This window comes from Empidonax traillii, unplaced genomic scaffold, assembly GCF_003031625.1.
Source record: "Empidonax traillii isolate 1590-97213 ecotype Southwest subspecies unplaced genomic scaffold, ASM303162v1 scaffold462:size771534, whole genome shotgun sequence".
NCBI lineage: Eukaryota > Metazoa > Chordata > Aves > Passeriformes > Tyrannidae > Empidonax > Empidonax traillii.
In genome coordinates, this window is record NW_020955655.1 from 106,029 (window position 1) to 127,596 (window position 21,568).

At 57.2% G+C, this 21,568-nt stretch overlaps 1 protein-coding gene across 3 annotated transcripts in view; it reads right to left on the bottom strand.

Moving 5' to 3' along the window:
- Positions 1 to 21,301, bottom strand: part of ITGB4 (integrin subunit beta 4) — a 28,106-nt gene extending 6,805 nt beyond the window's left edge. For 2 of the 3 annotated variants that reach the window (XM_027895637.1, XM_027895636.1), the window contains exons 1-34: positions 20,718 to 21,301; positions 16,925 to 17,016; positions 16,530 to 16,612; positions 15,984 to 16,085; positions 15,375 to 15,579; positions 14,784 to 14,880; positions 14,193 to 14,364; positions 13,313 to 13,576; positions 12,826 to 12,915; positions 12,534 to 12,656; positions 12,246 to 12,413; positions 11,880 to 11,956; positions 11,520 to 11,731; positions 11,155 to 11,258; positions 10,900 to 10,998; positions 10,334 to 10,460; positions 10,069 to 10,188; positions 9,483 to 9,589; positions 9,146 to 9,179; positions 8,535 to 8,723; positions 7,898 to 8,001; positions 7,419 to 7,477; positions 6,820 to 6,843; positions 6,508 to 6,656; positions 6,249 to 6,428; positions 5,540 to 5,688; positions 4,848 to 5,052; positions 4,225 to 4,385; positions 3,687 to 3,867; positions 3,340 to 3,477; positions 2,621 to 2,803; positions 2,292 to 2,423; positions 1,280 to 1,480; positions 221 to 394 (exon numbers count right to left, since the gene is read on the bottom strand). In XM_027895637.1, the coding sequence (XP_027751438.1) occupies positions 221 to 394; positions 1,280 to 1,480; positions 2,292 to 2,423; positions 2,621 to 2,803; positions 3,340 to 3,477; positions 3,687 to 3,867; positions 4,225 to 4,385; positions 4,848 to 5,052; positions 5,540 to 5,688; positions 6,249 to 6,428; positions 6,508 to 6,656; positions 6,820 to 6,843; positions 7,419 to 7,477; positions 7,898 to 8,001; positions 8,535 to 8,723; positions 9,146 to 9,179; positions 9,483 to 9,589; positions 10,069 to 10,188; positions 10,334 to 10,460; positions 10,900 to 10,998; positions 11,155 to 11,258; positions 11,520 to 11,731; positions 11,880 to 11,956; positions 12,246 to 12,413; positions 12,534 to 12,656; positions 12,826 to 12,915; positions 13,313 to 13,576; positions 14,193 to 14,364; positions 14,784 to 14,880; positions 15,375 to 15,579; positions 15,984 to 16,085; positions 16,530 to 16,612; positions 16,925 to 17,016; positions 20,718 to 20,722 (4,510 nt within the window). In that variant the 5' untranslated portion in view covers positions 20,723 to 21,301. The remainder of the gene's footprint in view (positions 1 to 220; positions 395 to 1,279; positions 1,481 to 2,291; positions 2,424 to 2,620; positions 2,804 to 3,339; positions 3,478 to 3,686; positions 3,868 to 4,224; positions 4,386 to 4,847; positions 5,053 to 5,539; positions 5,689 to 6,248; positions 6,429 to 6,507; positions 6,657 to 6,819; positions 6,844 to 7,418; positions 7,478 to 7,897; positions 8,002 to 8,534; positions 8,724 to 9,145; positions 9,180 to 9,482; positions 9,590 to 10,068; positions 10,189 to 10,333; positions 10,461 to 10,899; positions 10,999 to 11,154; positions 11,259 to 11,519; positions 11,732 to 11,879; positions 11,957 to 12,245; positions 12,414 to 12,533; positions 12,657 to 12,825; positions 12,916 to 13,312; positions 13,577 to 14,192; positions 14,365 to 14,783; positions 14,881 to 15,374; positions 15,580 to 15,983; positions 16,086 to 16,529; positions 16,613 to 16,924; positions 17,017 to 20,717) is intronic. The other variant, XM_027895638.1, reaches the window with a different exon arrangement.
- Between the last annotated feature and the right edge of the window lie 267 nt (positions 21,302 to 21,568).

The window sequence follows — 21,568 nt, forward strand, 5'->3', positions numbered from 1 at the left end:
GCACGTTAGGGATGAGAACCTTTTCCAAACTGTTCAAGGAGCAGAGGGGCCTTAGCAGAGCACCAAGACATCAGTGAAGACACGACCTTCCTGACCTCTGGTTCACAGGCCCCCTTAGCTGTGAACACAGTCCTCACCCTAAAAGGACTTTAGGGGACGGATCCAAAGACAATCATGGGGGTGGAAGGGAAGGATTGGATCTCATGGCCGCAGTACTCACCATGCCCCATCTGCACCATGGAGTAGTCTCTCGTCAGCGAGGAGCTCCCCATCACCCTGTGCTCCTGGTGCACGTGGGAGCTCAGCTGGTGGTAGCTGGTGTTGGCTGTCCTGGTCAGCGAGCCACTGGCGCTGCCGGGGAAGGAGAAGTCTACCCGGCCGTTCAGCAAGTGCTCTGTGGGAGAAGGCACACCGTGAGGGACGTGGCTGTGGGCAGGGATGCTGCTCCAGTTTCCATGGGGAGGAAGCAGGAGGCATCAGGGTGCCCCCTGCCTCGGCTGTGTTCCAGCTTCAGCCACGCCGGGAGGTTGTTCTGGGGTGTTACAACTGGAACAAGCCACAATCACCCCACGTGACGAGGCAGAAACAAAGGGGTAAATGAAAACACCCAGCACCAGACACACCCCTGGTGCCCAAGGTAACGCCAGACCTCGGCCTTGCTGGGGCTCTGCCTTGTGGTTGTTGCCACGTTCTCTCACGTGTCCCCTTAGACGCAAGCACAGATTGGTAATTTCAGATTTAAAAAGGAGGCTGAAGAAGGGAAAGTGGCCCTTTATGGAGGTGGTTTCTCCAAATCTTGTTCTGGATCTCAGCTAGATCTGAAAAGCAAACTCCACTCCGTCGTTCTGGTCCTCGACAAATCCCCGTCCCCTCCCAGGGGGGCAGGAGAGATCAGCTACCCACGAGAGAGTGATTTCTGTTTAACAGTCCAGCAGATCTGCCCCAGAAGCTCAGGGCACTTAATTAGGGTGAAAAGCTGCCTTTGGAAGTGGCACTGCCATCCTCTGAGTTTGCTCCTGCCTTGAAGGTCCAGCCTTTTGTAGAAGCAACTTGCTAGCAGGCTCCCAAGTCCATGCCGAGACGGGGGTTACCTTGACACTCTCGTGAGCAGACACACCAGGACAAGGTTTTGAAGCAGACCACGACAGTGCATCACACCAGTATGAGGATGGGCACACAGGGGGAGGGTGGGGGCACAGACTGGGGCAGATCCCATCCACTGGCCCCTCGGCTCGGAGCAGGACGAGACACTCGGTGCCGTAACGAAGCCGTCCTTCACCTGCTTGGGGCCGGGGTGTCCCGCTCCTCCTCACGCTGCCAGTGGCCACGTCGCTGTCCTCCTCAGGGAGGAGACCCTCGGTGTCCGAGGAGAGGCGGCTGCTGCCAGAGAGGCGGGGAATGGTTTCGGGTGGGAGCCTCCAGGTGATGCGGCGAAGGTCCAAGTCTTCTCCCAGCAGCGGCACATATTTCCACCTGGAGCCTTTTGGGACAACGCAAGCACTGGTGTTGGCATGACCTGCAGGGGGGCAGGGTGGGCTGCCCACCACCTCCGTGCTGCTTGCTGGGGAGGGGAAGGGGCAGGGAAGTTGCCACGAAGAGTCTGCAACAACTGTCCTCTGCTCAGGAGAGGTTTCGTCACTCCTCGATGTGCCCTTGGGATGGTCCAGCTCTTGATGTTTCCACCACCTGGCTCTCTGAAGGGACCAGGGACTTGCTCTTGGGTCCCAGGCCCTGAGAAATCTCCCAGAGAAGACCCCCAGAGAAAATCCTACTGACAAGCCTCATCTTCTCCCTTATGGCCCATCTTCCTCTCCTTATCCCAGTACAAAAGCAGGGAGTCAGACTCATTCAGAGAGCGAAGTGATGGAGGAAAAGAGGCCAGTGCCTTCCCAGCACTGCTGAGCAACCTCCTGTTGGGTTGGCTAAGACCCCAAGCATCCAAGGAACCCAGAGGTCTGTGCCTTGCCAGTGCTTGTTCGTTGACACCAACTCGTGATCCAGTCAAATGGAAACAGGAAGGGAAGGTGACCAGGGAGGGCCGTGGAAAGCTCCTCTCCCACCCCACATTGAGATTTTTCTTTGCCTCATGGCTAAGACAAGGAGGCACTGGTCTTATTTAGGCTGTGACCAGTCAGGTGTTCCCATGGACGCAGCTACCGAGCTTTGGAAAGGCTTATCTCCACAACTCGGACCTCCTCATCTCCGAGAGGAGGAAAGGAGAAGTGCAGCAAAGCTGTTGCTGAGGAAAACGAATGTTAAAAATGACCTTTGCAGAACTCAGAGCAACGCACCTGAATCATCAGAGACACTGGGGCGCTTGCTGCCGGCCGGGGAGCGCAGCACATCCGTGCTGTACATCAGGTAGCTGTCGTAGTCCTCACCTCCCTCTGCATCCACGATGGGGACATCAGGGATGATGGGGACTGCAGGACAGGTGGAAAGTGCCGTTAGACAAGCAGCAAAGAGTCACCTCTCCCACGCCTCAGCGTTCCCCAGGGTGGCTGGTGCAGCAGAGCAAACACCAGGGGATGTTTGGGATGGGGAGGCGGCTGGGGGTGATGGGGAGCACACCCCAGCGCTGCTCCTTGCCCCCCTGCTGCCCACCCAGGCAGGGACTCACTGGACATGGGGCGCTTGGGCTGCGTGGCGAGGTTGATGGTGGCTTCTCTCTCAGGCCCCCAGCCAGCAGCGTTCCTGGCCTTCACCGTGTAGCGATAGGGCTGCGACTCCCGCAGGTTTTCAATCAGCACCATGCGCTTCTTCGGGTCCTCAACCAGCACCTTCTTCACGGGGCCCACGGGGACTGCAAACACAGGCACACCTGTCACCCACAGGACACCAAGGACCCCACAGCACCCCACCCTTGGCTGGCTGAGGTTTGGCGTCAGGACACAGCCTGGCTCTGGGACAAGGTGCAGCAGCTCTTTGGGCTGCTTGCAACAGGCATGATGTCGTCCTGGGGAAATTCCCAAACTGAATGCTGAAGTCAACCTACACCATAGGTCTCCTGTTGCTGGTGTGTCACAAATAGCACCTTCCTGGCACCCTATCCCTAGGTCTAGATCTACGAACTAAGTTTTTGAGACGAAAACCAATGCAAAACACCATGGCAGTGAATGGGAGCTGAGACTGTTCTGGGATTTGCAGGATTAAATCCTGATTGGTGATTTTTCTGCACTCTTTCCATCAAGAAGTGATCACTCCAAATCCCGGTTCTCACAAGAAACATGCTTGGAACTGTTCTGGTTCTGCTGCTGCTTGGGACCAGCACAGCCTGTAGGAAGTGTACTCTGGCCCCTCAGCCTGGCTGGACTGACCCATCCAAAAATGAGCTCTTACTGTTGTCCTCGTTGACGAGTCCATAACTGACTTCATAAGCCGTGATGTCCCCGTTGGTTTCTGCAGGCTCAGCCCAGCTCAGCTGTGTCACAGTGGAAGACACGACGTTGAAGGCCAAGCGACCAGGCTCGCTGGGCACTGGGAAGGCAAGAGAAAAGGGTCCAGGTTACCTCAAGTGCCAGCAGATGCCCAGAGTTCCCCAGATCACAGCTGGGTTGCAGTGGGAGATGCTCAGTGCTTGACCCCCGACCATCAGAAGCTCAGGGCTGGATTCCTGACCCCGTGTCGGGTGCACAGGCACAGACTTGCTCCCTGCATGGTGGGAAGAAGGACGTAGAGTGGCTCACCCTCCTCCAGTGTGCGGCAGTGGATGATGTCAGAGTAAACCCCCTCACCCAGGGCGTTGTAGGCACAGACTTGCATTTCATAGTCACAGAAGGGGTAGAGGTTACTCAGCTCTGCTGGTGGTGTTTTCACATCAATGAGATGGGCTTCTGACTCAGGGTCCCCTTGGATCCAGTATTTCACCTGGCAAAGCAAGAGCAAGCTGGGATTCTTTCAGATCCTCACACAGTGGGTGAGAAGTTCCCCATCTCTTACTAAATCTGCTCTGGGAAGGGTGTTGTGCCATTCCTCTGAAATGGGAGGCCATGACAATCTGGGCATTTCATGGGAAGTGATGGAAAGAAAGATGAGACCACCAGGAATCTTTCCTGCAAATCCCACATCCACCCATCAGTGGTTCCTCAAGGATGGAGGGGACCAGAAGGAGTGAACCTGCTCCCTCTTTTGGGTGTCCTCTTGGATCCCTTCAGTACAAATGACTGTGAGAAACACCTGCAGGATGGGACCCACACTCTTCCCTGGGATCCACTCAGCCCTTACCTTGTACCCCAGAGGTTTTCCCAGTGGAGGAAACCAGTTGAAGCTGATTTCCCTGGAGCTGAGGGCGCGGGCATTGGGATTAAGTGGTGCACTCAGGCGACCTTTGGGGGACTGGGGGACTTGGCCCAGGCCAGTCATCGAGGGGACACCATCCACCAGCTCTGCAGACACGAGGAAGAAAGACCACATCAGTGCCAGTCCCCACCTCGGGAGAAAAACAAGAAAGTGTGCATCTCCCCAGCACTGCCCTGCCATGCTGTGATAAATGTTATTTACTTTTTTGATCCACTTGATGAGATCCCTTACACTTTTCATTGCCCAGCCACGGGCAAGTTGGCAAGTCCCACCTCTCCATCATTTTTATAGCTTTTCACTCAAATTCCCAAGGAGAAGGAATAACGAATCCGCTCTGTTTCCTTCTGCGAGGTACATTAGCCGTCTTCTTCCCACCCACTGCCTGTTCCCCATCGCGCCTCTAGAGGGAGGCCCAATTCTACTGCTCGGAGCGGGGAGGAACCTCCTCGCTGCCGTTTTTTGGGCGAGGAGCAGCGCTGTAGCTTTGTACCAGCACTCTCGGCGTGGGCTGGGCTGGCGTGGGAGTCCCCACGCCCCCCGGTCCCTACCTGGGTCGGCGATGGTCACCGTGGCCTGGGCGTATCGGCCGATCTTGGCGCCGTACTTGGGGTGGAGGAGGTCGATGGCAAATTGCTTGAGCTGGCAGCTGTTCAGGAGGGTATCTATTTCAGTCAGCTCCAGCAAGGGCACCTGCACCTCCTTTCGGGTCTCCCCAGGCTGGAAGACCAGTTCGCCCTCTGTGAAGACATAGTCCTGGAGGAGAAGGAAGAGATGGGTTCAAGGAGAGGCTCTGGATGGAGCTCTGGGCAGCCTGGTCTAGTGGAAGGTGTCCCTGCCGTGGCAGGGGGGTTGGAACAATGATCTTTAAAGTCCCCTTCCAACCCAAACCATTCTATACCTCTATGATTACAACCCACAGCACACCCATGAGGAAGCTCCCAGAGAGCTTCCCCTCATCTCCCAGTCAATCCCCATTTGCTCCACACTGCCTGCAGCTCCAGGGGCAGCTGGTACCTTCTGCCTCAGACACAGGCATCCTTTCAGATCCCTGAGGCATGGGGAGCAGGGGATGGAGAGGAATGTTTACCCTGTGCTAACCTCAACCCTTGGGTCCCCCCTCTCCCAGCCACATCCCCTTTGAGGCTGATCAACAGCTCTTCTGGAACCCCTGGGCTGGCTCTTTCCCAGCCCTCCATTCACTCTCCTTCCTGCCTGCCAAGGCCAGGAGCACTGTCCTTACCCTGCCGTTCTTGGCGGTGAGGTCCCGGGTCCTGTACGTGACCTGGGATTTCCCGTTGTCGATGATCTCCCGCTGGACGGGGATCTTGGCCAGCTTGTCAAAGCGGCTGTGGGAATAGGCTGGCTCCAAGAAGGTGATGAGGCTGCTGGCTGGAAGGAATGTGTAAAGAAAATAAGTGAAGATTCACATTACAAACACTCAGGTGTCCTCCGTGAACAGTTCCCATCACCCACAGGTGTGAACTGTGCATGAAGTATTACTGCATGGAGTGAAGATTTCACCACTCCCAGTTTGTTCTCTCTACTCAAAACAGCCAGGCAGGAAGCAGAGACAAAGTGCTGGGGACGTTCACCTGCCCCAAGCACAGCAAAGAGGTTCTACTTCACTCCAGCAATCTGTGAACTGGAGCAGCAGAGGCACATGGTCAGCCCTGGATTTGTCATGCAATCTGTAGCACCTAAACCTGTAATGGTCACATAATTGGGTCTCTGGCAGCAAGAATGACGACTCTCCTTTGGATGTTTTATATCAGATGCTCCATTGAGACCCAGGTGACTTCAGAGAGGAGTCACCAAGCAAGTCTCTGCTCTGTGACCTGGGGGTGCTCCAGTGCACAGACTGTGCCTTCCTTACAAACCACATCAGCCCACTTGGACACAGGAAACCCAAACGCAAACACCCTCCCTGTGCCATGGTCGCAGCCCCTCACCTTGTTCTTTGATGATGGTGATGTTGACAACCCTGCGCCCAATCTTCGCGATGCCGTTGGGGACCTCGATGGCCTCCACCTGCAGCTGCTTCTCATCATCATCCTCCTCCCTGATGAAGAGCGGGACACGGACATCCACCAGCTCCACGGCCTCCTGGAACTCCACCAGCCCCTGAGCATCTGGGGGAAGGGCAAGGGTTAGAGGTGGGAAGTGCCCCTTGTGCCCGGCCAGGAGGCAGCGCTGGGCTCTGCTCCCCACCTTGGTCTGAGGTCACGGTGTAATAACCCGGCGCAACCTTCAGCTCGTTGAAAGCCTCGTGGGACACGTGTTTTTCCACCGCTTTGATGATGTCTGGCTTGGCTGAGCGAGGAGCAGTGAGCACTGTGTCCACAATGGTGTGATCCTGCCTGGAAGGGGGGGAAGAGAGAGGCAGGAAAGAGCTGAGACCAGAGTTGCTCATCTCACGCCACAGCTGTGGGGCCAGTGAGGGTGTGGGGCATTCGGCCACCCCGCACGTGTGCGCACAAAGAGGGAGAAGCTGCACCAGAGAGGGCTGCAAGTTGCTCTTACCTTTTCCCAGAATTGGGCTGTAACCTGGGGGAATAAAAAAAAAACCCAAATCAGAGTGACTAACACATCTGGAGAGACAAAGTGCTGTGTGAATCACTGCCCTGGGCAGGTCTGAGCTGCAGCACTGCCCTGCGGGTGCCAACCCATCCCACAGAGCCCATGGCCCCAGCACGTTCTCTCCTGCCTGGCTGCTCTCTCCCACCCTGGGTTTCCCAATGCAGTGAGAAACATGCCTGCAGGGGGGATCACATCTTTATCAGGACATGGGGAGGGGATACCACTCCCTGCTCAGCAGTGGCATCCCCAAACTCCTCCCGGCCTGCGCTCCTCGCTTTGCACCAGGCTGAAACTTTTGAAGCCAGTGGGAATTTTCCCATCAAGCACCGTGCAACCAGGATTTGTTCCTGCTGGTCTGAGATCTCCCGCACAGCTGGGTGGGCTCTGCTCTGCAGCCCTGGGTGGGTGAAGCAGCACTCCAGGCTTGTGCCAGTGATGTCTCAGACCATGCTCCTTCCCAACATCCCAGATTTCACACCCCATCAGCAGCAGGGCCCTGGGGGAACCCTGCCCTACAGGAGGTCTCTCCCCCACTGACTCACCTGAACTTGGTCTGCTGGAGCTTGTGGCAGCCAGGGATGTGCTTGAAAACATCGTTCAGCTGCAAGGAGCAACAGGGACTGTCACAACATATCCCTCACTGAACAGGAATGTGCTCAGCGAGCAGACACTGCTGCCAGCAGACACGAGAGCCCTTTGGCCACCCCAGGTCCTCCCCCCTCGCCCTCCCACACCAGGCAGAGACCACCACACGGTTTCTCCCTAGAACATGGCAAGAGGCAGCAAACTGAATCCAAACAGGAGCTTCAGACCACACAGCCCAAAGCAAACCTCAAATCTCATCATTGCATGAGATTTCAAATCTGTGCTTTCTCTCAGAGAGAGGTAAAACTCCTTCCTTTCAAGAGCTGTCTGGGTTCACAGGGAAGGGGCATCCCCCCCTTCTCAGCGTCACAGACACCCCCTCAGTGTGGTTGTCCCCCTGTGCCACCCCAAGCCCCCCTCGTGCCCAGGCTCATACGTTCTCCTCCACTTCCTTGCGCAGCTGCTCGCACTCCCGCGTGTCCGGCTTCGTCAGGTTCTGCGTGAAAAGCCTTGCCAGCCTCAGAGACAGCCCGTAGGGAACTGGAACGAGAAATTCCCAAATCAGAAATTCCCACTCCTTCCTCCTCAGTCAGAGAAATGACCCGCTCAAAAGCTGGAAGCACAGGGACACACACGATGCTCGGTGTCCAGGTTGTGTCACCAGCACCCAAACCCCCTTGGCCCAGCAGAGAAAACCCTCTGAGAACTGCAGGGATAACTGGGAAGCTCTCTGCCAGACCCAGCAAAGGAAACAGTGCCCAGTGGTGGCTCTGGACTGATGAGGCAGTGAAATCAAGGCTGGGTCCTTGAGTTCATGAGACTTGGACACATGCGGGGTTCATCTACCACACGACCAGACCATCAGGAGGTCTCCAAGGGTCCTGCTACAGGGCTGGACACCAGGCTGTGCTGCTCAGTTCCCCCCAGGATGGAAGCAGGTAAAGAAACAACCCCCCCTTGAAATTGGGCTTGGAGGTAACACTCTGGCTGCTGGAGCTGGGGGCCACCACCAAGGGTTCGAGTCCTTTAAGGCACCCGTGTCATCCCCCCTGTCCCTCAGCCGTGGCACTCACTGAGGTCCTTGGGGTTGGTGGCAGCGGGGGAGGCAAAGCCCTGCTTGTGGACATTGTTGTGGATCTTCCATCGGACCGTGTCCCGCCCCTTGAGGGACCCACTGCGCACCAGGGGAGTGTCCAGGTGGTCGGAGGACATGAGGCTGTGTCGAAGCATGTAGTGGTCCTCCTTGAAGCCAACGGTGCGACCTGCAGGGCCAGGGGCAGGGTCAGAGCCTGGGCACGCGGGGACAAGGCCAGCCATCGACGCCCCAACACCAGAGACTTTGCTGTTGGGATGTCAGGAGGGGAGGGGGGTGGAGAGGGCAAGGGGTGTCCATGAGTGGGGAGAACACACCTCACCAGCTGGGCATTACAAGGGATGCTGGTTGGGGAGAGCCAGCAGTGGGATTCCCAGCAGGGCACCCCAGGGTGTGGGGAAGGGAGAGGAAGTAGAGCAGAAGCTCCAGGGCTCCTTGGCTCAGGCTCCCTGCTAGGACGTTTCTCCCTGATCCACCCCCCCAGCTCAGAGAGGAGGAGGAGGAAGGATGCTTATCCCACACCCCCCTTAAATCCAAGAAGGCAGTGAACCCCACAGATCCCTCTCTCCCCACACGTCACAGGGCAGGTACCTCGTGCACAGCAGGGAAGCAGGGCCAGGCAAGCCTAGAAAACAAGTGGCCAAACACAATCACTTTGTGGCCAAGGGGAAAGCCCCCCTTCCCCTCCCCCCTGTTTCCAGTTGAGAGGATTCACAGCAGCAGGGGTGGGTAGGCAGTGGATGGATGGGGCTCTGGAAGTGGATTTTAGCCAAAAATCCCAGAGCAACTCATGTCAGCAACACCAGAGCTGTTGGATAACACTGGGACCCAGCCCCTGACAATCTGGCTGTTCTGGAGGCCGGATGGGCTCTAGGAATTTGTCACAATTTTGGCTTTTATCTGGTCCTCTCTCCAGGCTGGAACTCACCTTGCAGCAGGCACAGAACCTCCAGCAGAGCAGCAGCAGCAGCCCCAAGAGCAGGATGAGGAAGATGAGCAGCGGGATGAGCCAGAAGAAGCTCCTGGGCGGGCACTCTGCAAGCAACAGCAACGTCACTCCCGGGCATCAGCCCCTGTGGGGGGTGTGCAGGGAGGCAGTGGGGAGGCAGGGACAGAGGGGAAAGGCTGGATCACAGCTCTCTGAGGGATGGAACAGCCCAGTCAAGCCTGGGAACCCCTCTCTTGGTGCTCACTGTGAGAAGTGCTGTTCAGGGAGAACCAGCACAGCTCTGCTCACATCCAGCCACCCCAGGGGGCTGTGCAGCACCTCACATCAACCCCTGCCCGTGCTGGCAGTGGAAGGGCTGTGAGCTCTAAAGGGGCCACACTCCACTCCCTGCAGTTCACCCGGCAGCCAATGCCACCCATCCCTATCACGCAGGAAGGTGGGCAGGGAGGTGCTGCTTGCAGCTGCCCCTTACCCAGGGGCACAGTAAAGGGACCAAGCAGGGACTGGAGGTGTCACTCTGATCCAAACCCCAGGCTGGACATCTCCCCTTCCTCCTCCTGCTCACCTTTGTTCTTCTGCACACGGACGGTGGTGTTGGGGAGCACACTGGGGTCTCCCTCCAGGGAGTAGTGGTAGGTGCAGTCATCATCCTCATCCTGGAAGGAGCAGTACTCGCCAGCCTCCTCTGAAGAGAAGGGGAACAGGGTTGCAAAGTCACCAGAGTCAGGAAAGATTGGGGAGCAGCCCTACATGCACACACACACACACACAGAGGGCAGGGTGCACAGGAGACTCCCCACATCTGCACCCAGCTCTCCTCCTCACAGTACCTTTCTTCAGCTCTTCCACCATCTGGATCTGGAGGTGGCACGTGCTGCAGTTCCCTTTCAAGCTGCCCGTTCCCCAGGTCTGGCAGCGGACGCAGTCCCGGATGCTCTCGCACACAGCCTGGAAGCCCTGGACACAGAGGGGGGGGACACTCAGGGGACAGCCCGTGGTGAAGGGAGGGCATTGCCTCCCAAAGGCAAAGCTGGAGAGGTAGCACTGCATCCTCACCCCGATGCCAGGGCAAGGTCAAAGAGAGGAATCCCATGGGAGCTTTAAGGTCCCTTCCAACCCAATCCTTTCTATGATTCTATGAAATAAGTATTTTTTCCAGGCTTGAGGCAAATCAGAACAAGCCAGGAACCAAGCTCAAACCTCTGCCCTTCACCAGGGTGCAGGTAAACACAGACAGACACTCAGCTGTTGCTGCTGGTGAGCTGGAGGGTGAAGAAAGCCCTTGGCTACAAAGCAGGATTTTGCTCCTGACTGAGAAGTGCCTTCATGTCTGCTTTGCCTTCCTTCCTGGAGGCTCCGTGTGGGAAGGAGAGCTGACAAACCCGCAGGGACTCACCAGGGAGTAGCTGATTTCGCAGGTGGAGCTGGTGTACAGCGAGGCCATGTCACAGATGCATCTGCCGCATTCGCACCTCCCGTGGTTGTTGCAAATGCCCTGGGAGGGAAAAGCTGTCAGTTGGCACCTGAGAGCAATCCCAGGGTGCTGGGAGTCAGCAAGAGGCCAGCCCCAGTGGCCCAGAGCTTCCAGCATCGGGGCAATTCGCCACAGCCCTGCTGGGACCTGTGAGGGACCGGGCAGGGCAGGACCTACCCCTCTGCTGTCGATGCAGGTGTCGTTGCTCGTGGGGCACTCACAGCCCGGGCCCTGCCAGCCGCTCTCACACACACACGCGCCCCTGGAGCAGCGGCCACGGTCTGGGGGCAAGAGGATGAGTCTCCCAGTGCCCAGAGCTGTGCTGCTCCCACCACCCTGCCTTCAGCTCCCCCACTTCCCCTGCAGTGCAAGCAGACCCCACGGCATCCTCCCTTGTGTTTGCAAGCGCAGAGTCCCCACAGCCCATCGCTGGTCACTCACACCCCCCCCCACCCCGTGCCAGTGCCACCAGTGTGGGGACACCCTGTCTGTGGCACCAGGCCCAGCTGTGGGATGCTGGGGGCAGGGGGGGCGGCTCTCACCGTTGCAGAGGAAGCCGGAGGTGCGCGGGCACTGCAGGACGTCGTACTCGCAGAAGGCCCCGTCGAAGCGCTGCACCAGGTCCTCAGAGTAGCACTGGCACTTCCCACACAGGCACTCGCCCCTTCCCGAGCACGGCTCCACGTCCCCGGGGCGGATGCAGGCTTCGTTGTCGGGGGACGACGCCGGGGAGCAGTCGCACGTGTCCCCTCGCCTGGCAGGGAGGAGATGACGCTGAGAGAGGCAGGAGCAGAGCAGAGGACAGCAGGGTCCTGGGCAGGATGCCCAGCACATGTGTCACTGTGGGTCTCAAGACCCAGCGGGACCCCTGGGAAGGGTATGGAGCTGGACACGGTCCTTACCAGCCCGGGTGGCAGATGCACTGCCCACAAACGAAGTTCCCGTGGAAGCTGCACTTGGGCGAGTTCAGCTCTTGTTGCTGGAAGAGAAGAGAGAAGAGGCATTGTTGAATGGGCTCAGCTGCCCCCAGGGGCCATTTCAGGAATCAGAAGGGCAGATCTGGGGGCAAAGTTTTAACTTGAAGACCAAGCTCTGGGGTGGGACAGCACACCCAGCTTGGTACAGGCAGTGAGGGAGATCCAGGGCCAGGCTGAGCCTCTGCCAGACACCAATGAGGGGTCGAGCGGGACCCAACATGTGCCAGCCAACACATTCCCACCCCAGGCTGGCCAGGAGGAGGACTGCTCTCTGCAGCACCACCCCTGTACCTGCTCACAAGGACACACGTCGCAGACGACCGAGGCTGAGACGGTGAGGCTGTCGCTCAGGGAGGTGGGTTTCACTTGGATAACTCCCTGCCGGTCCTTCTCAGGGAGGCTGCACACGTGCTGCCCACCCACGTGCTCGAGAGCCTTCACGTGCATCTTGAACTTGCCCTGGAGGAAGGGACACGTGGCAGGGATGAGCCAGCTCTGCCCGGACCACAGCCCTGCCAGACGTGGAGGGCTCAGCCCCTCACACGCACCTTCCCACTCCACGGCCATCCAAGGACTTACCACTTCCCCACGGGTGATGAGGAAGGAGCCAGACTCTGTCTTTTCATACATCGAGGAGGTGAACTCTGTCTTCATGGCCCTGGGGGTGAAGTCAGCCCTGATGTCCATCTTGGAGCGGATGCGCTGGGTGGCAGAAGATAAACACAGCGTTGGTTTTCAGCAGCACACTGTGACCACCCCATGGCCTGCTCCAAGAGGGGCCACATCCTGCCTCCTGCTGCTCTCCTGGGGAGGAGGTGCCCACCCTCTGCCCTCTCTGCAGCCAGAGCAAAGGCCCAGAGAGCATCGTTACCTCAAAGGCTGTACGGATCAGCTCCACAATGTTGGAAGAGTCCTCCTGGAGCACCCCAATCTCAGAGATGGGAAAATATTTGTGCAGCTTCTGCAGAGAGACAGGAGCCCCCTGAGCCAAGGCCTTGAGAACCCTTCTCTAGCACTGGAGTTGGCTCTACTTGGGCCAGAGATCTCCCAAAGTTCCTTCCAACCTAAATTACTCTCCATCTCTGTGCTCTTTACAAGCAACAGAAACCAACACAAGGAGACCTCTAGAAGCCCAGATTCTCACACCCAGTAGTACACCCTGAGACACCCCACAACCCAGAGCAGCCCCATAGCACAGTGTGGCACCCTCCAAAGCACCGAGGTGTTGATTTAGCACTTGGGAACTAAGTGCTAAGAGATGGGAGAACACTTTCTCCTCACAGCCAAGCTGAGGCAGAGGAGCAATGGTCCTGGAGGAAAGGGAAGCTCACGTGGCATCACTGCTGTGGTCTCCTCACCTCGTAGTAGCTGTAGGAGTGGTTGGTGACAGCAAAGATGGGGATGATGTTGTGTTGGCCCAACAGGCGCACCAGGGTGGGCACTGAAGGATAGTCCTGCTTGGTGTCATAGACGTAGGTGCCACGGCTGTCCAGGTGACACTGCTCGTCGTTTCTTGCCAGGATCCCTGCCAGGACGTTGGTACCATCAGCTTCATAGTGAAAGGCAGACTCGGTGGAGAACACGAGCAGGTGAGTGCTGTCCTTCCTCCAGCCAATCTTATCCTACAGCCAGGGAGGGGGAGAAGAAACCTTCATCTCTGTGCCCCCCAGGCTCCTGCAAAGCACCTGCAGTCAGCACTGGCAGGAGCTGGAATACCCAAGGGGCAAGGCACCACCTCCACCTGGCAGCAAACACAACCAGCTACATGGCCCCAGCAATCCAAGTCTCATCTGCACCCCCAAAGCACAGGGTGTCTCCCACCTAACAGCTCAGTGCCAGGCACATGTATGGACAGGGGGCAAGCCCACGCTTTTCTGGACATGTTTGGAGCTGTGCTCATCCCTCAGCCAAGCAGCCAAGCTCAAGTGGGCTGTTTTCCAGGGAGCAGAGTTTCAGCACCGCAGGCATGGAGCGGGACGGAGCAAAGAGCACACACAGAGTGCCCAGCAAGCAGCTCCTGTGCTGGGGATCAAACACCAGGACACACACGTTTTAAGGCTTAGGAAAAACTGGGAGTGCAAAACAGCTTGGCATTTGGAGCACGTGGCTGGGACGGCAGGAGCTGAACATATAACCCGGGCTCCAGCGTGCAGCCCTTCTGCTCATCAGCCGGTATCAGCAAGATCCACTCGTCAGAAACAGAGCCCACACGGCTCCTGCAAGCCTGGCCAGCCTCACCTTGCAAACAGCTGTCTGCAGGATGGCATCAAAGCCGCCCTCGGGGGCATCCAGGTTCCCGGAGATGCGCTCCTTCCGGAGCTCCTGGCTGAAGTGGTTGATGTTGCTGGTCAGGCGGATGACGTTCTTGAAGGAGAAGGGGGAGTCGGCGTTGTTCCAGGGCTCGCGCAGCCTGGGAGAGGAGGGGGGAGCGGGGTTTTGGCAACCACAGGAGCAAAGGGATGCCTGGGTGCAAGGAGGAGAAGGGTGGAGAAAGCAGGTGGGGGCTGAGGAGTCCCTCAGGGGATGTCATAGGAGTTGAGCTGGCAAGCCACCAGCACTGGGAGGTAGAAGGGATGAGGGAAGAGAGGGAGAAGACAAGAGGTGCAGGGAAGGTCTGAAAGTGGAAGAGGACACTGCACAGGCATTGGCACGGTGCTACAGCAATCCCTGAGGGATGGGGAGGCCAGGGTGGACACGGTCAGTGAAGGGAGAGAGGTGGACAAGGACCCTGCACTGCAGACAGTGAAGATCAGGAAAGCCAAGCAGAAACATGCAGGGCACCTGCCCTCCCTTCTGCTCCCACCCCACGGACCCACTGGGCTCACTCACTTCTCAGGTCTCATGTCTGTCTGAGGGGAAGAGACTTTGTCCACAAACTTCCCAAATCCAATGGTGTAATTGGAGGTCAGTTCTTGCAGGAACTCCGCTGGGAGGAGGGGAAGGGAGGGAGGAGGAGACACATAAATAAAGAGATGCCCATGAGCTCACTGCTCCAGTAGAACAACTCCTCTCCTGAGCATCTTCTCTGCTGGTCAGGTCTTAGGTAAGGCTCACAAACTGTCAGCTTTTAAGATCTTTGGGTTTAGGGCTTGTCTTCCATGGGATAGAAGCCTACACCTCCTTTGGCAGCCCCCTTGGCAGAAATGGAGCTTCTGCAACAGCACCCCCAACATCAAGGGGTTCAAAGATGCCAAAGGCCCTGCACAGACCAGCTCTGTGGGGCACATGTGATGATCCCTGCAGGGCCAGGAGCAACATTCCCCCACAGGGCTGCACAGAGCAGAAGTAATAAGAGACTCTAATTAAAACACACACCTCTCAGCCCCCTGCCAGCTGCATCCCTCTCCCTGGTGCTGGCAGAGGAGCGAGCTGCCTGCCTTCATCAAGCTGGCTCCCCTCCTCTCCCAGCTCTGGTCTCACCTAGGTTTTGGCCCATGCTTTTGAGGTTGTCCAGATCATCAGACATAGAGTAGGAGAAGTCCATGAGGATGTAGAGATCCACAGGGCTCTCCAAGGGCTGGAAGACATCCATGTTGAAGCTCATCTCCTCCCCAGCTCGCAGCCGCAGGTGCATGCCCTGGGGGGACACCTGGGTCCTCTTCAGGGATGTGTTGATACTGGAATTCTGTGAAGATGAGTGTTGTGAAGGAGGTGGACTCCATCTCCTGTGCAGATGCAATGAGGAGGAGGCAGGGAACAGGGAGGTGTGTGGGAAGTGCAAAGGCAGGGAAGATCCTGCTCCCCTCCCTCGGGCACTGTACAACAGCCTCCCATGTGCACACGTGTCCAGCCGGGCACCTCCTCCATATCTTGGCATTTTGCTTACATCTGTTTTGCCTGAAAAGCCACCCCAGCCCACAGAAATCAGGGCCTGTGCCCAACAGCTCCATCAGCCAGCGAAAGCAGAGCTTTGTTTTTGAGTAAACAGAGATCTAGACTATTTTCCTGATGAAGACTCCAGAGGGGGATAAAGGATGTGAAGGACCCCCTCAGGAGAAGCCGAGCAGGGGCTGTGCCCCCAGCACCCACCTTCTGGGTCTGCATCTCGCCCCGGGTGCTCACGATGCTGCCCTCCCTGCAGCCGTAACGCTGCAGGTTCTCCCGCAAGTCACAGCGCGGCTCCTCAAAGCTCTGCCAAGGGAGCAAAACCAACATCAGAGACCCAGAAAGCCCCAGATCCACCAGGTAAGTGGGAAACACACAGGTCAGGAAGCAGGGTCCTCTTCTGAGACCGTTGTGAGCTTTTGGGAGCAGGAGCAGGGCAGAGAGTCGGGGATATTCCCCAGCAGCAGCAAAATGTGACCACTGGTGAGTTATTGGGTTGTCTGGGATAAGAGTCTCCCTCCATCCCTTGCACACACTGTTTATGGCACTCTGACATCTTCTGATAAACCCCTGGATCCCTGCAAGTTTGCCTTGGACTCCTCTCCCTCCCTGTTTGTCCTTACCAAAGGAAATGCACATTTCAGCGCTTCCCACAGAAGAGAAGATGCAGCCACAAAGCTGACCCTGCTCACGTCCCTCTCCCACTGAAGGGTGGGAAATGAAGCCCCAGGTTGCCCTGCCATGTCTCACCTCATCAGTGCAGAAGGAGCAGTCCTTATCCACTCGGATGCACTCGGTGCAGCTCTTTGCCCGGGACAGCACACAGCGGTTATCTGCCAGGAAAAACAGGGCATTAGGAACGGGGAAAACAAAGGGAGTTGTGGGGGGGGGGGCATGAGAAAGGCAGATCCCACTGAGGGATGGAAGTATTTCCTGGTTGGTTAGTGGAAACTGGCTACAAAACAGCAGTGGGGTAGGAAAAGAGGGGCCCTAAACGCTGGTAAGTTAGGAAATGTGAGGAAAAGCACAAAACAGGTGTTCTCTGCATGAGGACTGGCATTTCTGGAGCTTGGGAAGGGTGCACACAGTCCTCATGGGGCAGCTCGAGGGGAGATGGCAGACAGAGCTGAGATGTCTCCACTCACTTTTGTTCCATTGGCAGAGGCCGGTGGCACAGAGCAGGGACAGGAGGAGCAGCCTGGCACACATCCCCACCAGCACATCCATCCTCTTCCTCCTGAAACACAGGGAATGCTACTTTGCAGAGAGCCAGGAGATGGAAAACAAAGTGACTGTCCACAACTCTCCCCAGAAGAAAAACTGACCCCTCCCTTCAGCTATTTCCTATCACGCTAAGAGTTTCCAGGATGGTCAAACCAACAATAAACAGAGGGTGAGGCCTTGGGAAATGCCAGACTTGGAGTTACGGAGTTGCTGAAAGAATCCATGGTCTCGAGGGCCTTGCAGCTCCCCTTCGTGCTGGCCAGGGCAGCAGGACCCCTCTTGTGGATCCAGAGGTCAAATCCTAAACAGAGTGAACCATTCTCCCTGCACCCACCCGTGACTTCAGAGCCATCCAGAAGTCAGTGTTTGGACGTGGTAAACAAAAGGGACAAAGCTGGAACTCAGGCTCTGCTGCTGCTGTGCCAGAGGGTGGCTTTGGCACCTGGCAGGGTAAGTAAGAGCAGCCAAACAGAAAAACAAAACAAAACAAAACTGCGTAAAGACATCTTTAAAGCATCTCCTTTCTGGAAGATGCAAGTGTGAAATATAAGATGCAAATTAATTGTCTTACAGCTTCTTGTTGTGTCAGCCCTGACTCTGAAATAAATGAAAACAATGTAAAAAACACTTAAAACAGGGAAAGAACACGTGTGCAGCAAAGATGTCCAAGTGCCCTGAGGGAGATCCAGCATGCAGAGCAGTCACTTGGTGACTCAGTTACTAACACCTGACCTGGGGGGCAGGGGAATCCCTGGAAAGACCCACTCTAGTCTGAACAGCACCAGGTCACACTTGGCTTCTGCATCCTGCATTGGCCACTGAAGCCAGTGGAAATGAATTGAATGCAGAAATTGTTGTGACGCAGGGCTCCAACCAACACAGCACTGACACCTGGGGACACCTCCCTTGAGGTTTTCACTTGGTCCTCTGTGACAGTCACTGGATCCATGGATAACAAATGACAGGACATTGGTATCTGGTTCACCCTGTCAGCTGTGCCCAGAGGGATTTATCACAGCAATTAATGCCCCATGGCTGAAACATGAGAAATGCAGAAGCCTCAGGGCAGCATCTCTGGGGGGAAACCCAGGGAAGCTCTGCTGTGAGTCAGGACCTGCAGCCAAGGTGCTGTTTTTCCAATGTGCTCTGTGGCCACTGTGCTTTATTTCTTACGGGTAAAAGGCACCAGTTGACCAAGGCAGTCCCTCTGCTTCCCTCCCTGCCACACTGACCATTCCCAGCTCGGGTCCTTCGCAGGGTTGGCTTCGGGTGGTCCTCCCTGGCCAAGTCCCGGCACTGGCTCTGAAGCCAACAGTAATTCTCATCCCTGGACATGCCTGTGACCTCCTTCAGGGACAGTCCTCACACCAGCACTTGCTGGCAAACATCCTGTCCCTTGCTACCAAGACAGATGGGTTTTGAAGCCAGGAAAATCTCTTTTTCCCTTGCTCCACCCCAGTGAGCTATGCCAGCCCCGGAGACAGGGGGAGGTGCCAGTTAGAGGTGAGATGAAAGGGAAGGGAAGTCCTTTGAGCCCTTGGAGGGAAAACACGGTGAAAACATCCCCTGAGCACCCAATAAACCCCATGGCAAGGGCCACGAGGAAAGGACTGAGCGTGGGACTGGACTGCCCAGCTCACAAGGACCTCATTCATCTTCCTCTAATCACTAGTTAAGAAAAAGTCATCAAGGAACGGACGGACACACCCTGGGCCTTGGACACACAGGTTGCCGTCACCTCTTTTCAAGTGCTGAGATAAAAAGCCATAAAACAGTACTAACAGTCCTGTTGCCCTGTGAGCCACCAATTTCCGATGATTTCGCTGGGCAGGTGCCAGCGGGCAGGGCAAGGGTGGCACAGAGCATCTGCTGCCACTCGGGCGCTGCAGGAATGCAGCCTGCAATGTTTGTGCAAAAACACGGGAGCGGCCATTCCTCGATATCAGAAGTGCCCTCTGCAAGGGGGAAACATCACTTTCGCTTTGGGAAAGCTGCAAAACCAGGCAATGCTCCTAACAAACCACTGGTGCAAAGGGACAGAGGACGGGGTTGGAGTGTCAGATGGAAGGAGAGGGACCAAGGAGCGGGTTATGATGAGCCAGGAGCCCACAGCAGGAACCCGGTCCCAGCTTCCATGCAGGGGACACCAGGCAGGTTGTGGACACAGGAGTGGGAATTGCCCTTTCCATGGCTACAACCTGTCCTGCTGAGGGGTGTGTGGGGGCTGTGCAGGGGCCTGACCCCGGTAGATGGGAGGAGACATCTGGAGGAACAGCGACAGCCACAGCGGCTCATGCAGGCTCAGTTCTTATCCCAGGGCAGGGATCAGGGACACAACTCATGCTCTCTCCCTCCCCGGCACATGTGGTGGCACAGAGCTGACAGGGCCGTGCTCCAAAACTTGGAAATTATCAAGCCAGACCCCCAGAACACTGTCAGAAACTTGACCTGCAAATCAAATCATCTCTTAAACATGGGATCATATTGATCTTTGGGTTTGTTTGCTCTCCCCATCCATTTACCCTTCTTCCCCATGAGAGCTCCAGCAGCTGGAAGGCTCCGTGTGAGTGTCTTCATTTGCTGTTTCCAGCAAGGGATCTCAGCTCTCAGACTGAGCTCCAGACCTCAGATCTGGTCCCTGGCATCCTCCAGCGAGGGACAAAACACAGCAGGACCCAGCCTGGGACCCACCTGGAGCTGCTGGGAGCTGGTTTGTGGCCAAAAGCACCCAGTGCTGGCAAAGGGCTGGTGGCTGCAGGACCCTCTCCTCCTTCTGCCCCCCGGGTTTGGGCAGGGGGGAACCTCAAGGGTCAGGCAGGAAGGTCAGGACCCTGCCTATAGGACTGCCCAAACGCCGGCACAGCCCCGGGACCCTCCCGTTCCCTCCACGTGCTGCTCCTGGCACTTTCTCTGCTCCTTTGGCCCCATAAGACACTTTTCCTTTCACTCCTCTCCACGGGTGCTCCTCATCCCTCTTTTCCCTCACCTAACCCAGCTCCCTCACACCGACCCTTCTGTCCATTTCCCTATTTCCTGGCCGTTTCAGATCCACCAGCTCGCAAAAACACCTGCGGTTCAGCAAAGCCGACCCTGAACCCCCACTCTCTCTCCTGGCTTTTTCTTCCAGAGACTTCCCTCTCCTTTCTGCCGCCTCGCAGGGGGTTTCAGGCAGCCACTCATCCTGGGAAACAACCTCCGGGGCTCGGCGGGTCGGAGGCACCCGCAGCCTGGCTGACCTTGCCTGGTGTCACCCCTTGAGAGCCTCCCCCGGCTGCCAGCTCCGAGGCACAACCCCCTGTCCCCCTGCAGGGCGGCTGACGGGGGCAGGACGGAGTGGGCAACCTTTGCAACCCGCAACAACCTGTCTCCAAAGGGCTCTGCTCTGCCTTCCCACCTGGCACCCCCACCGCCACCCCCAGCCCGGCTCCCAAATACCTTCCGAGCCTCAAACCGCCCCGTGCAGCCCTCAGAGCCCTGCTGGGACACGAGCGCTGCCCTTCCCAGCCGGACAAGAGGCACGAGACGGCGCCCGGCAGCCAAAACCAGAGGAAAACAGAGGGAACGAGCAGGCAGGGGCTGACCCCGCGCTCCGTGTCCTGCCTACCTGCCCGTGCAAGGAGCCCCGCGCCTTATTCCACCCCCCCCAGTTAATCCACGCAGCCAAGTTCGAGCGAGCTGGACAGCACAGAGCACAGATGAATTAATTCCACAAACCTCATTAGCGCTGGGTCTGACTCAGTGTCCAAATCCTCTGCCGCAGCCCGAATAACAGGCACCCACACACCAAGCCAAGAAATTCTTCCAAAGGCAGAGGGGGAACGTGCTGGTTCACTGCTGCAACTTGATTTCCAGCTTTGGCCTTTTCTTTCTTTTTTTTTTTTTCCTCCCTCCTCTCTACTTTATGTCCCTTTTTTCTTTCCGGTTAAACGTCAACTCCCGGTCCGGCGGGGAGGGCAGCGAGCCCGCGATCCCACATAACTCCCCGCGGATTTCTGTACCCTCCAGTCAAATATCGACTTTGTTCTCGCTCCCCTCGCTGTCCCGGGGCTGCCGCCTCTCCCTCCCGAGGGGCTGGCAGGGAGGAAAGGTGGGAGCTGCGATAAATGAGATTGGATCCCAGGTGAGGACGAGCTTTATCCCAGCGGGGAGGGAGGAGGGGGTGCCCGTGACGCAGGGTTGGCATTCATTCCTCCCTCGCACACCTGGACGGGCCGGCACAGCCCTCGCAGCCGGCCTGGACCCTCCCTCCACACAAGCACCAGCCCACAGGAAAAGGGCAGAGCGGGCAGTGGGAAGGTGCTGCCGTGGGAAGGGTGCGTGGAAGGGGCTGCTCGGCTTCACCTGCCTGCTCAGGGCAGAGCTGGGGGAGCGCCCCGGGCCCCCTTGCCAGGGGTTTCTCCTCCAAATTTCCCACTGGCACGAGCGGCGGCGTCACATCCAGTGCCCAGGTAACTCCTTGCTGAAACACCGGGTAAACTCCCGCTGTGACAACCACACAACTGCCGACCCAGCCTGGGTGCCTTGCTTGCAAAGAGGACAGAACTGCATCCTGCTTTGTCCAGGGC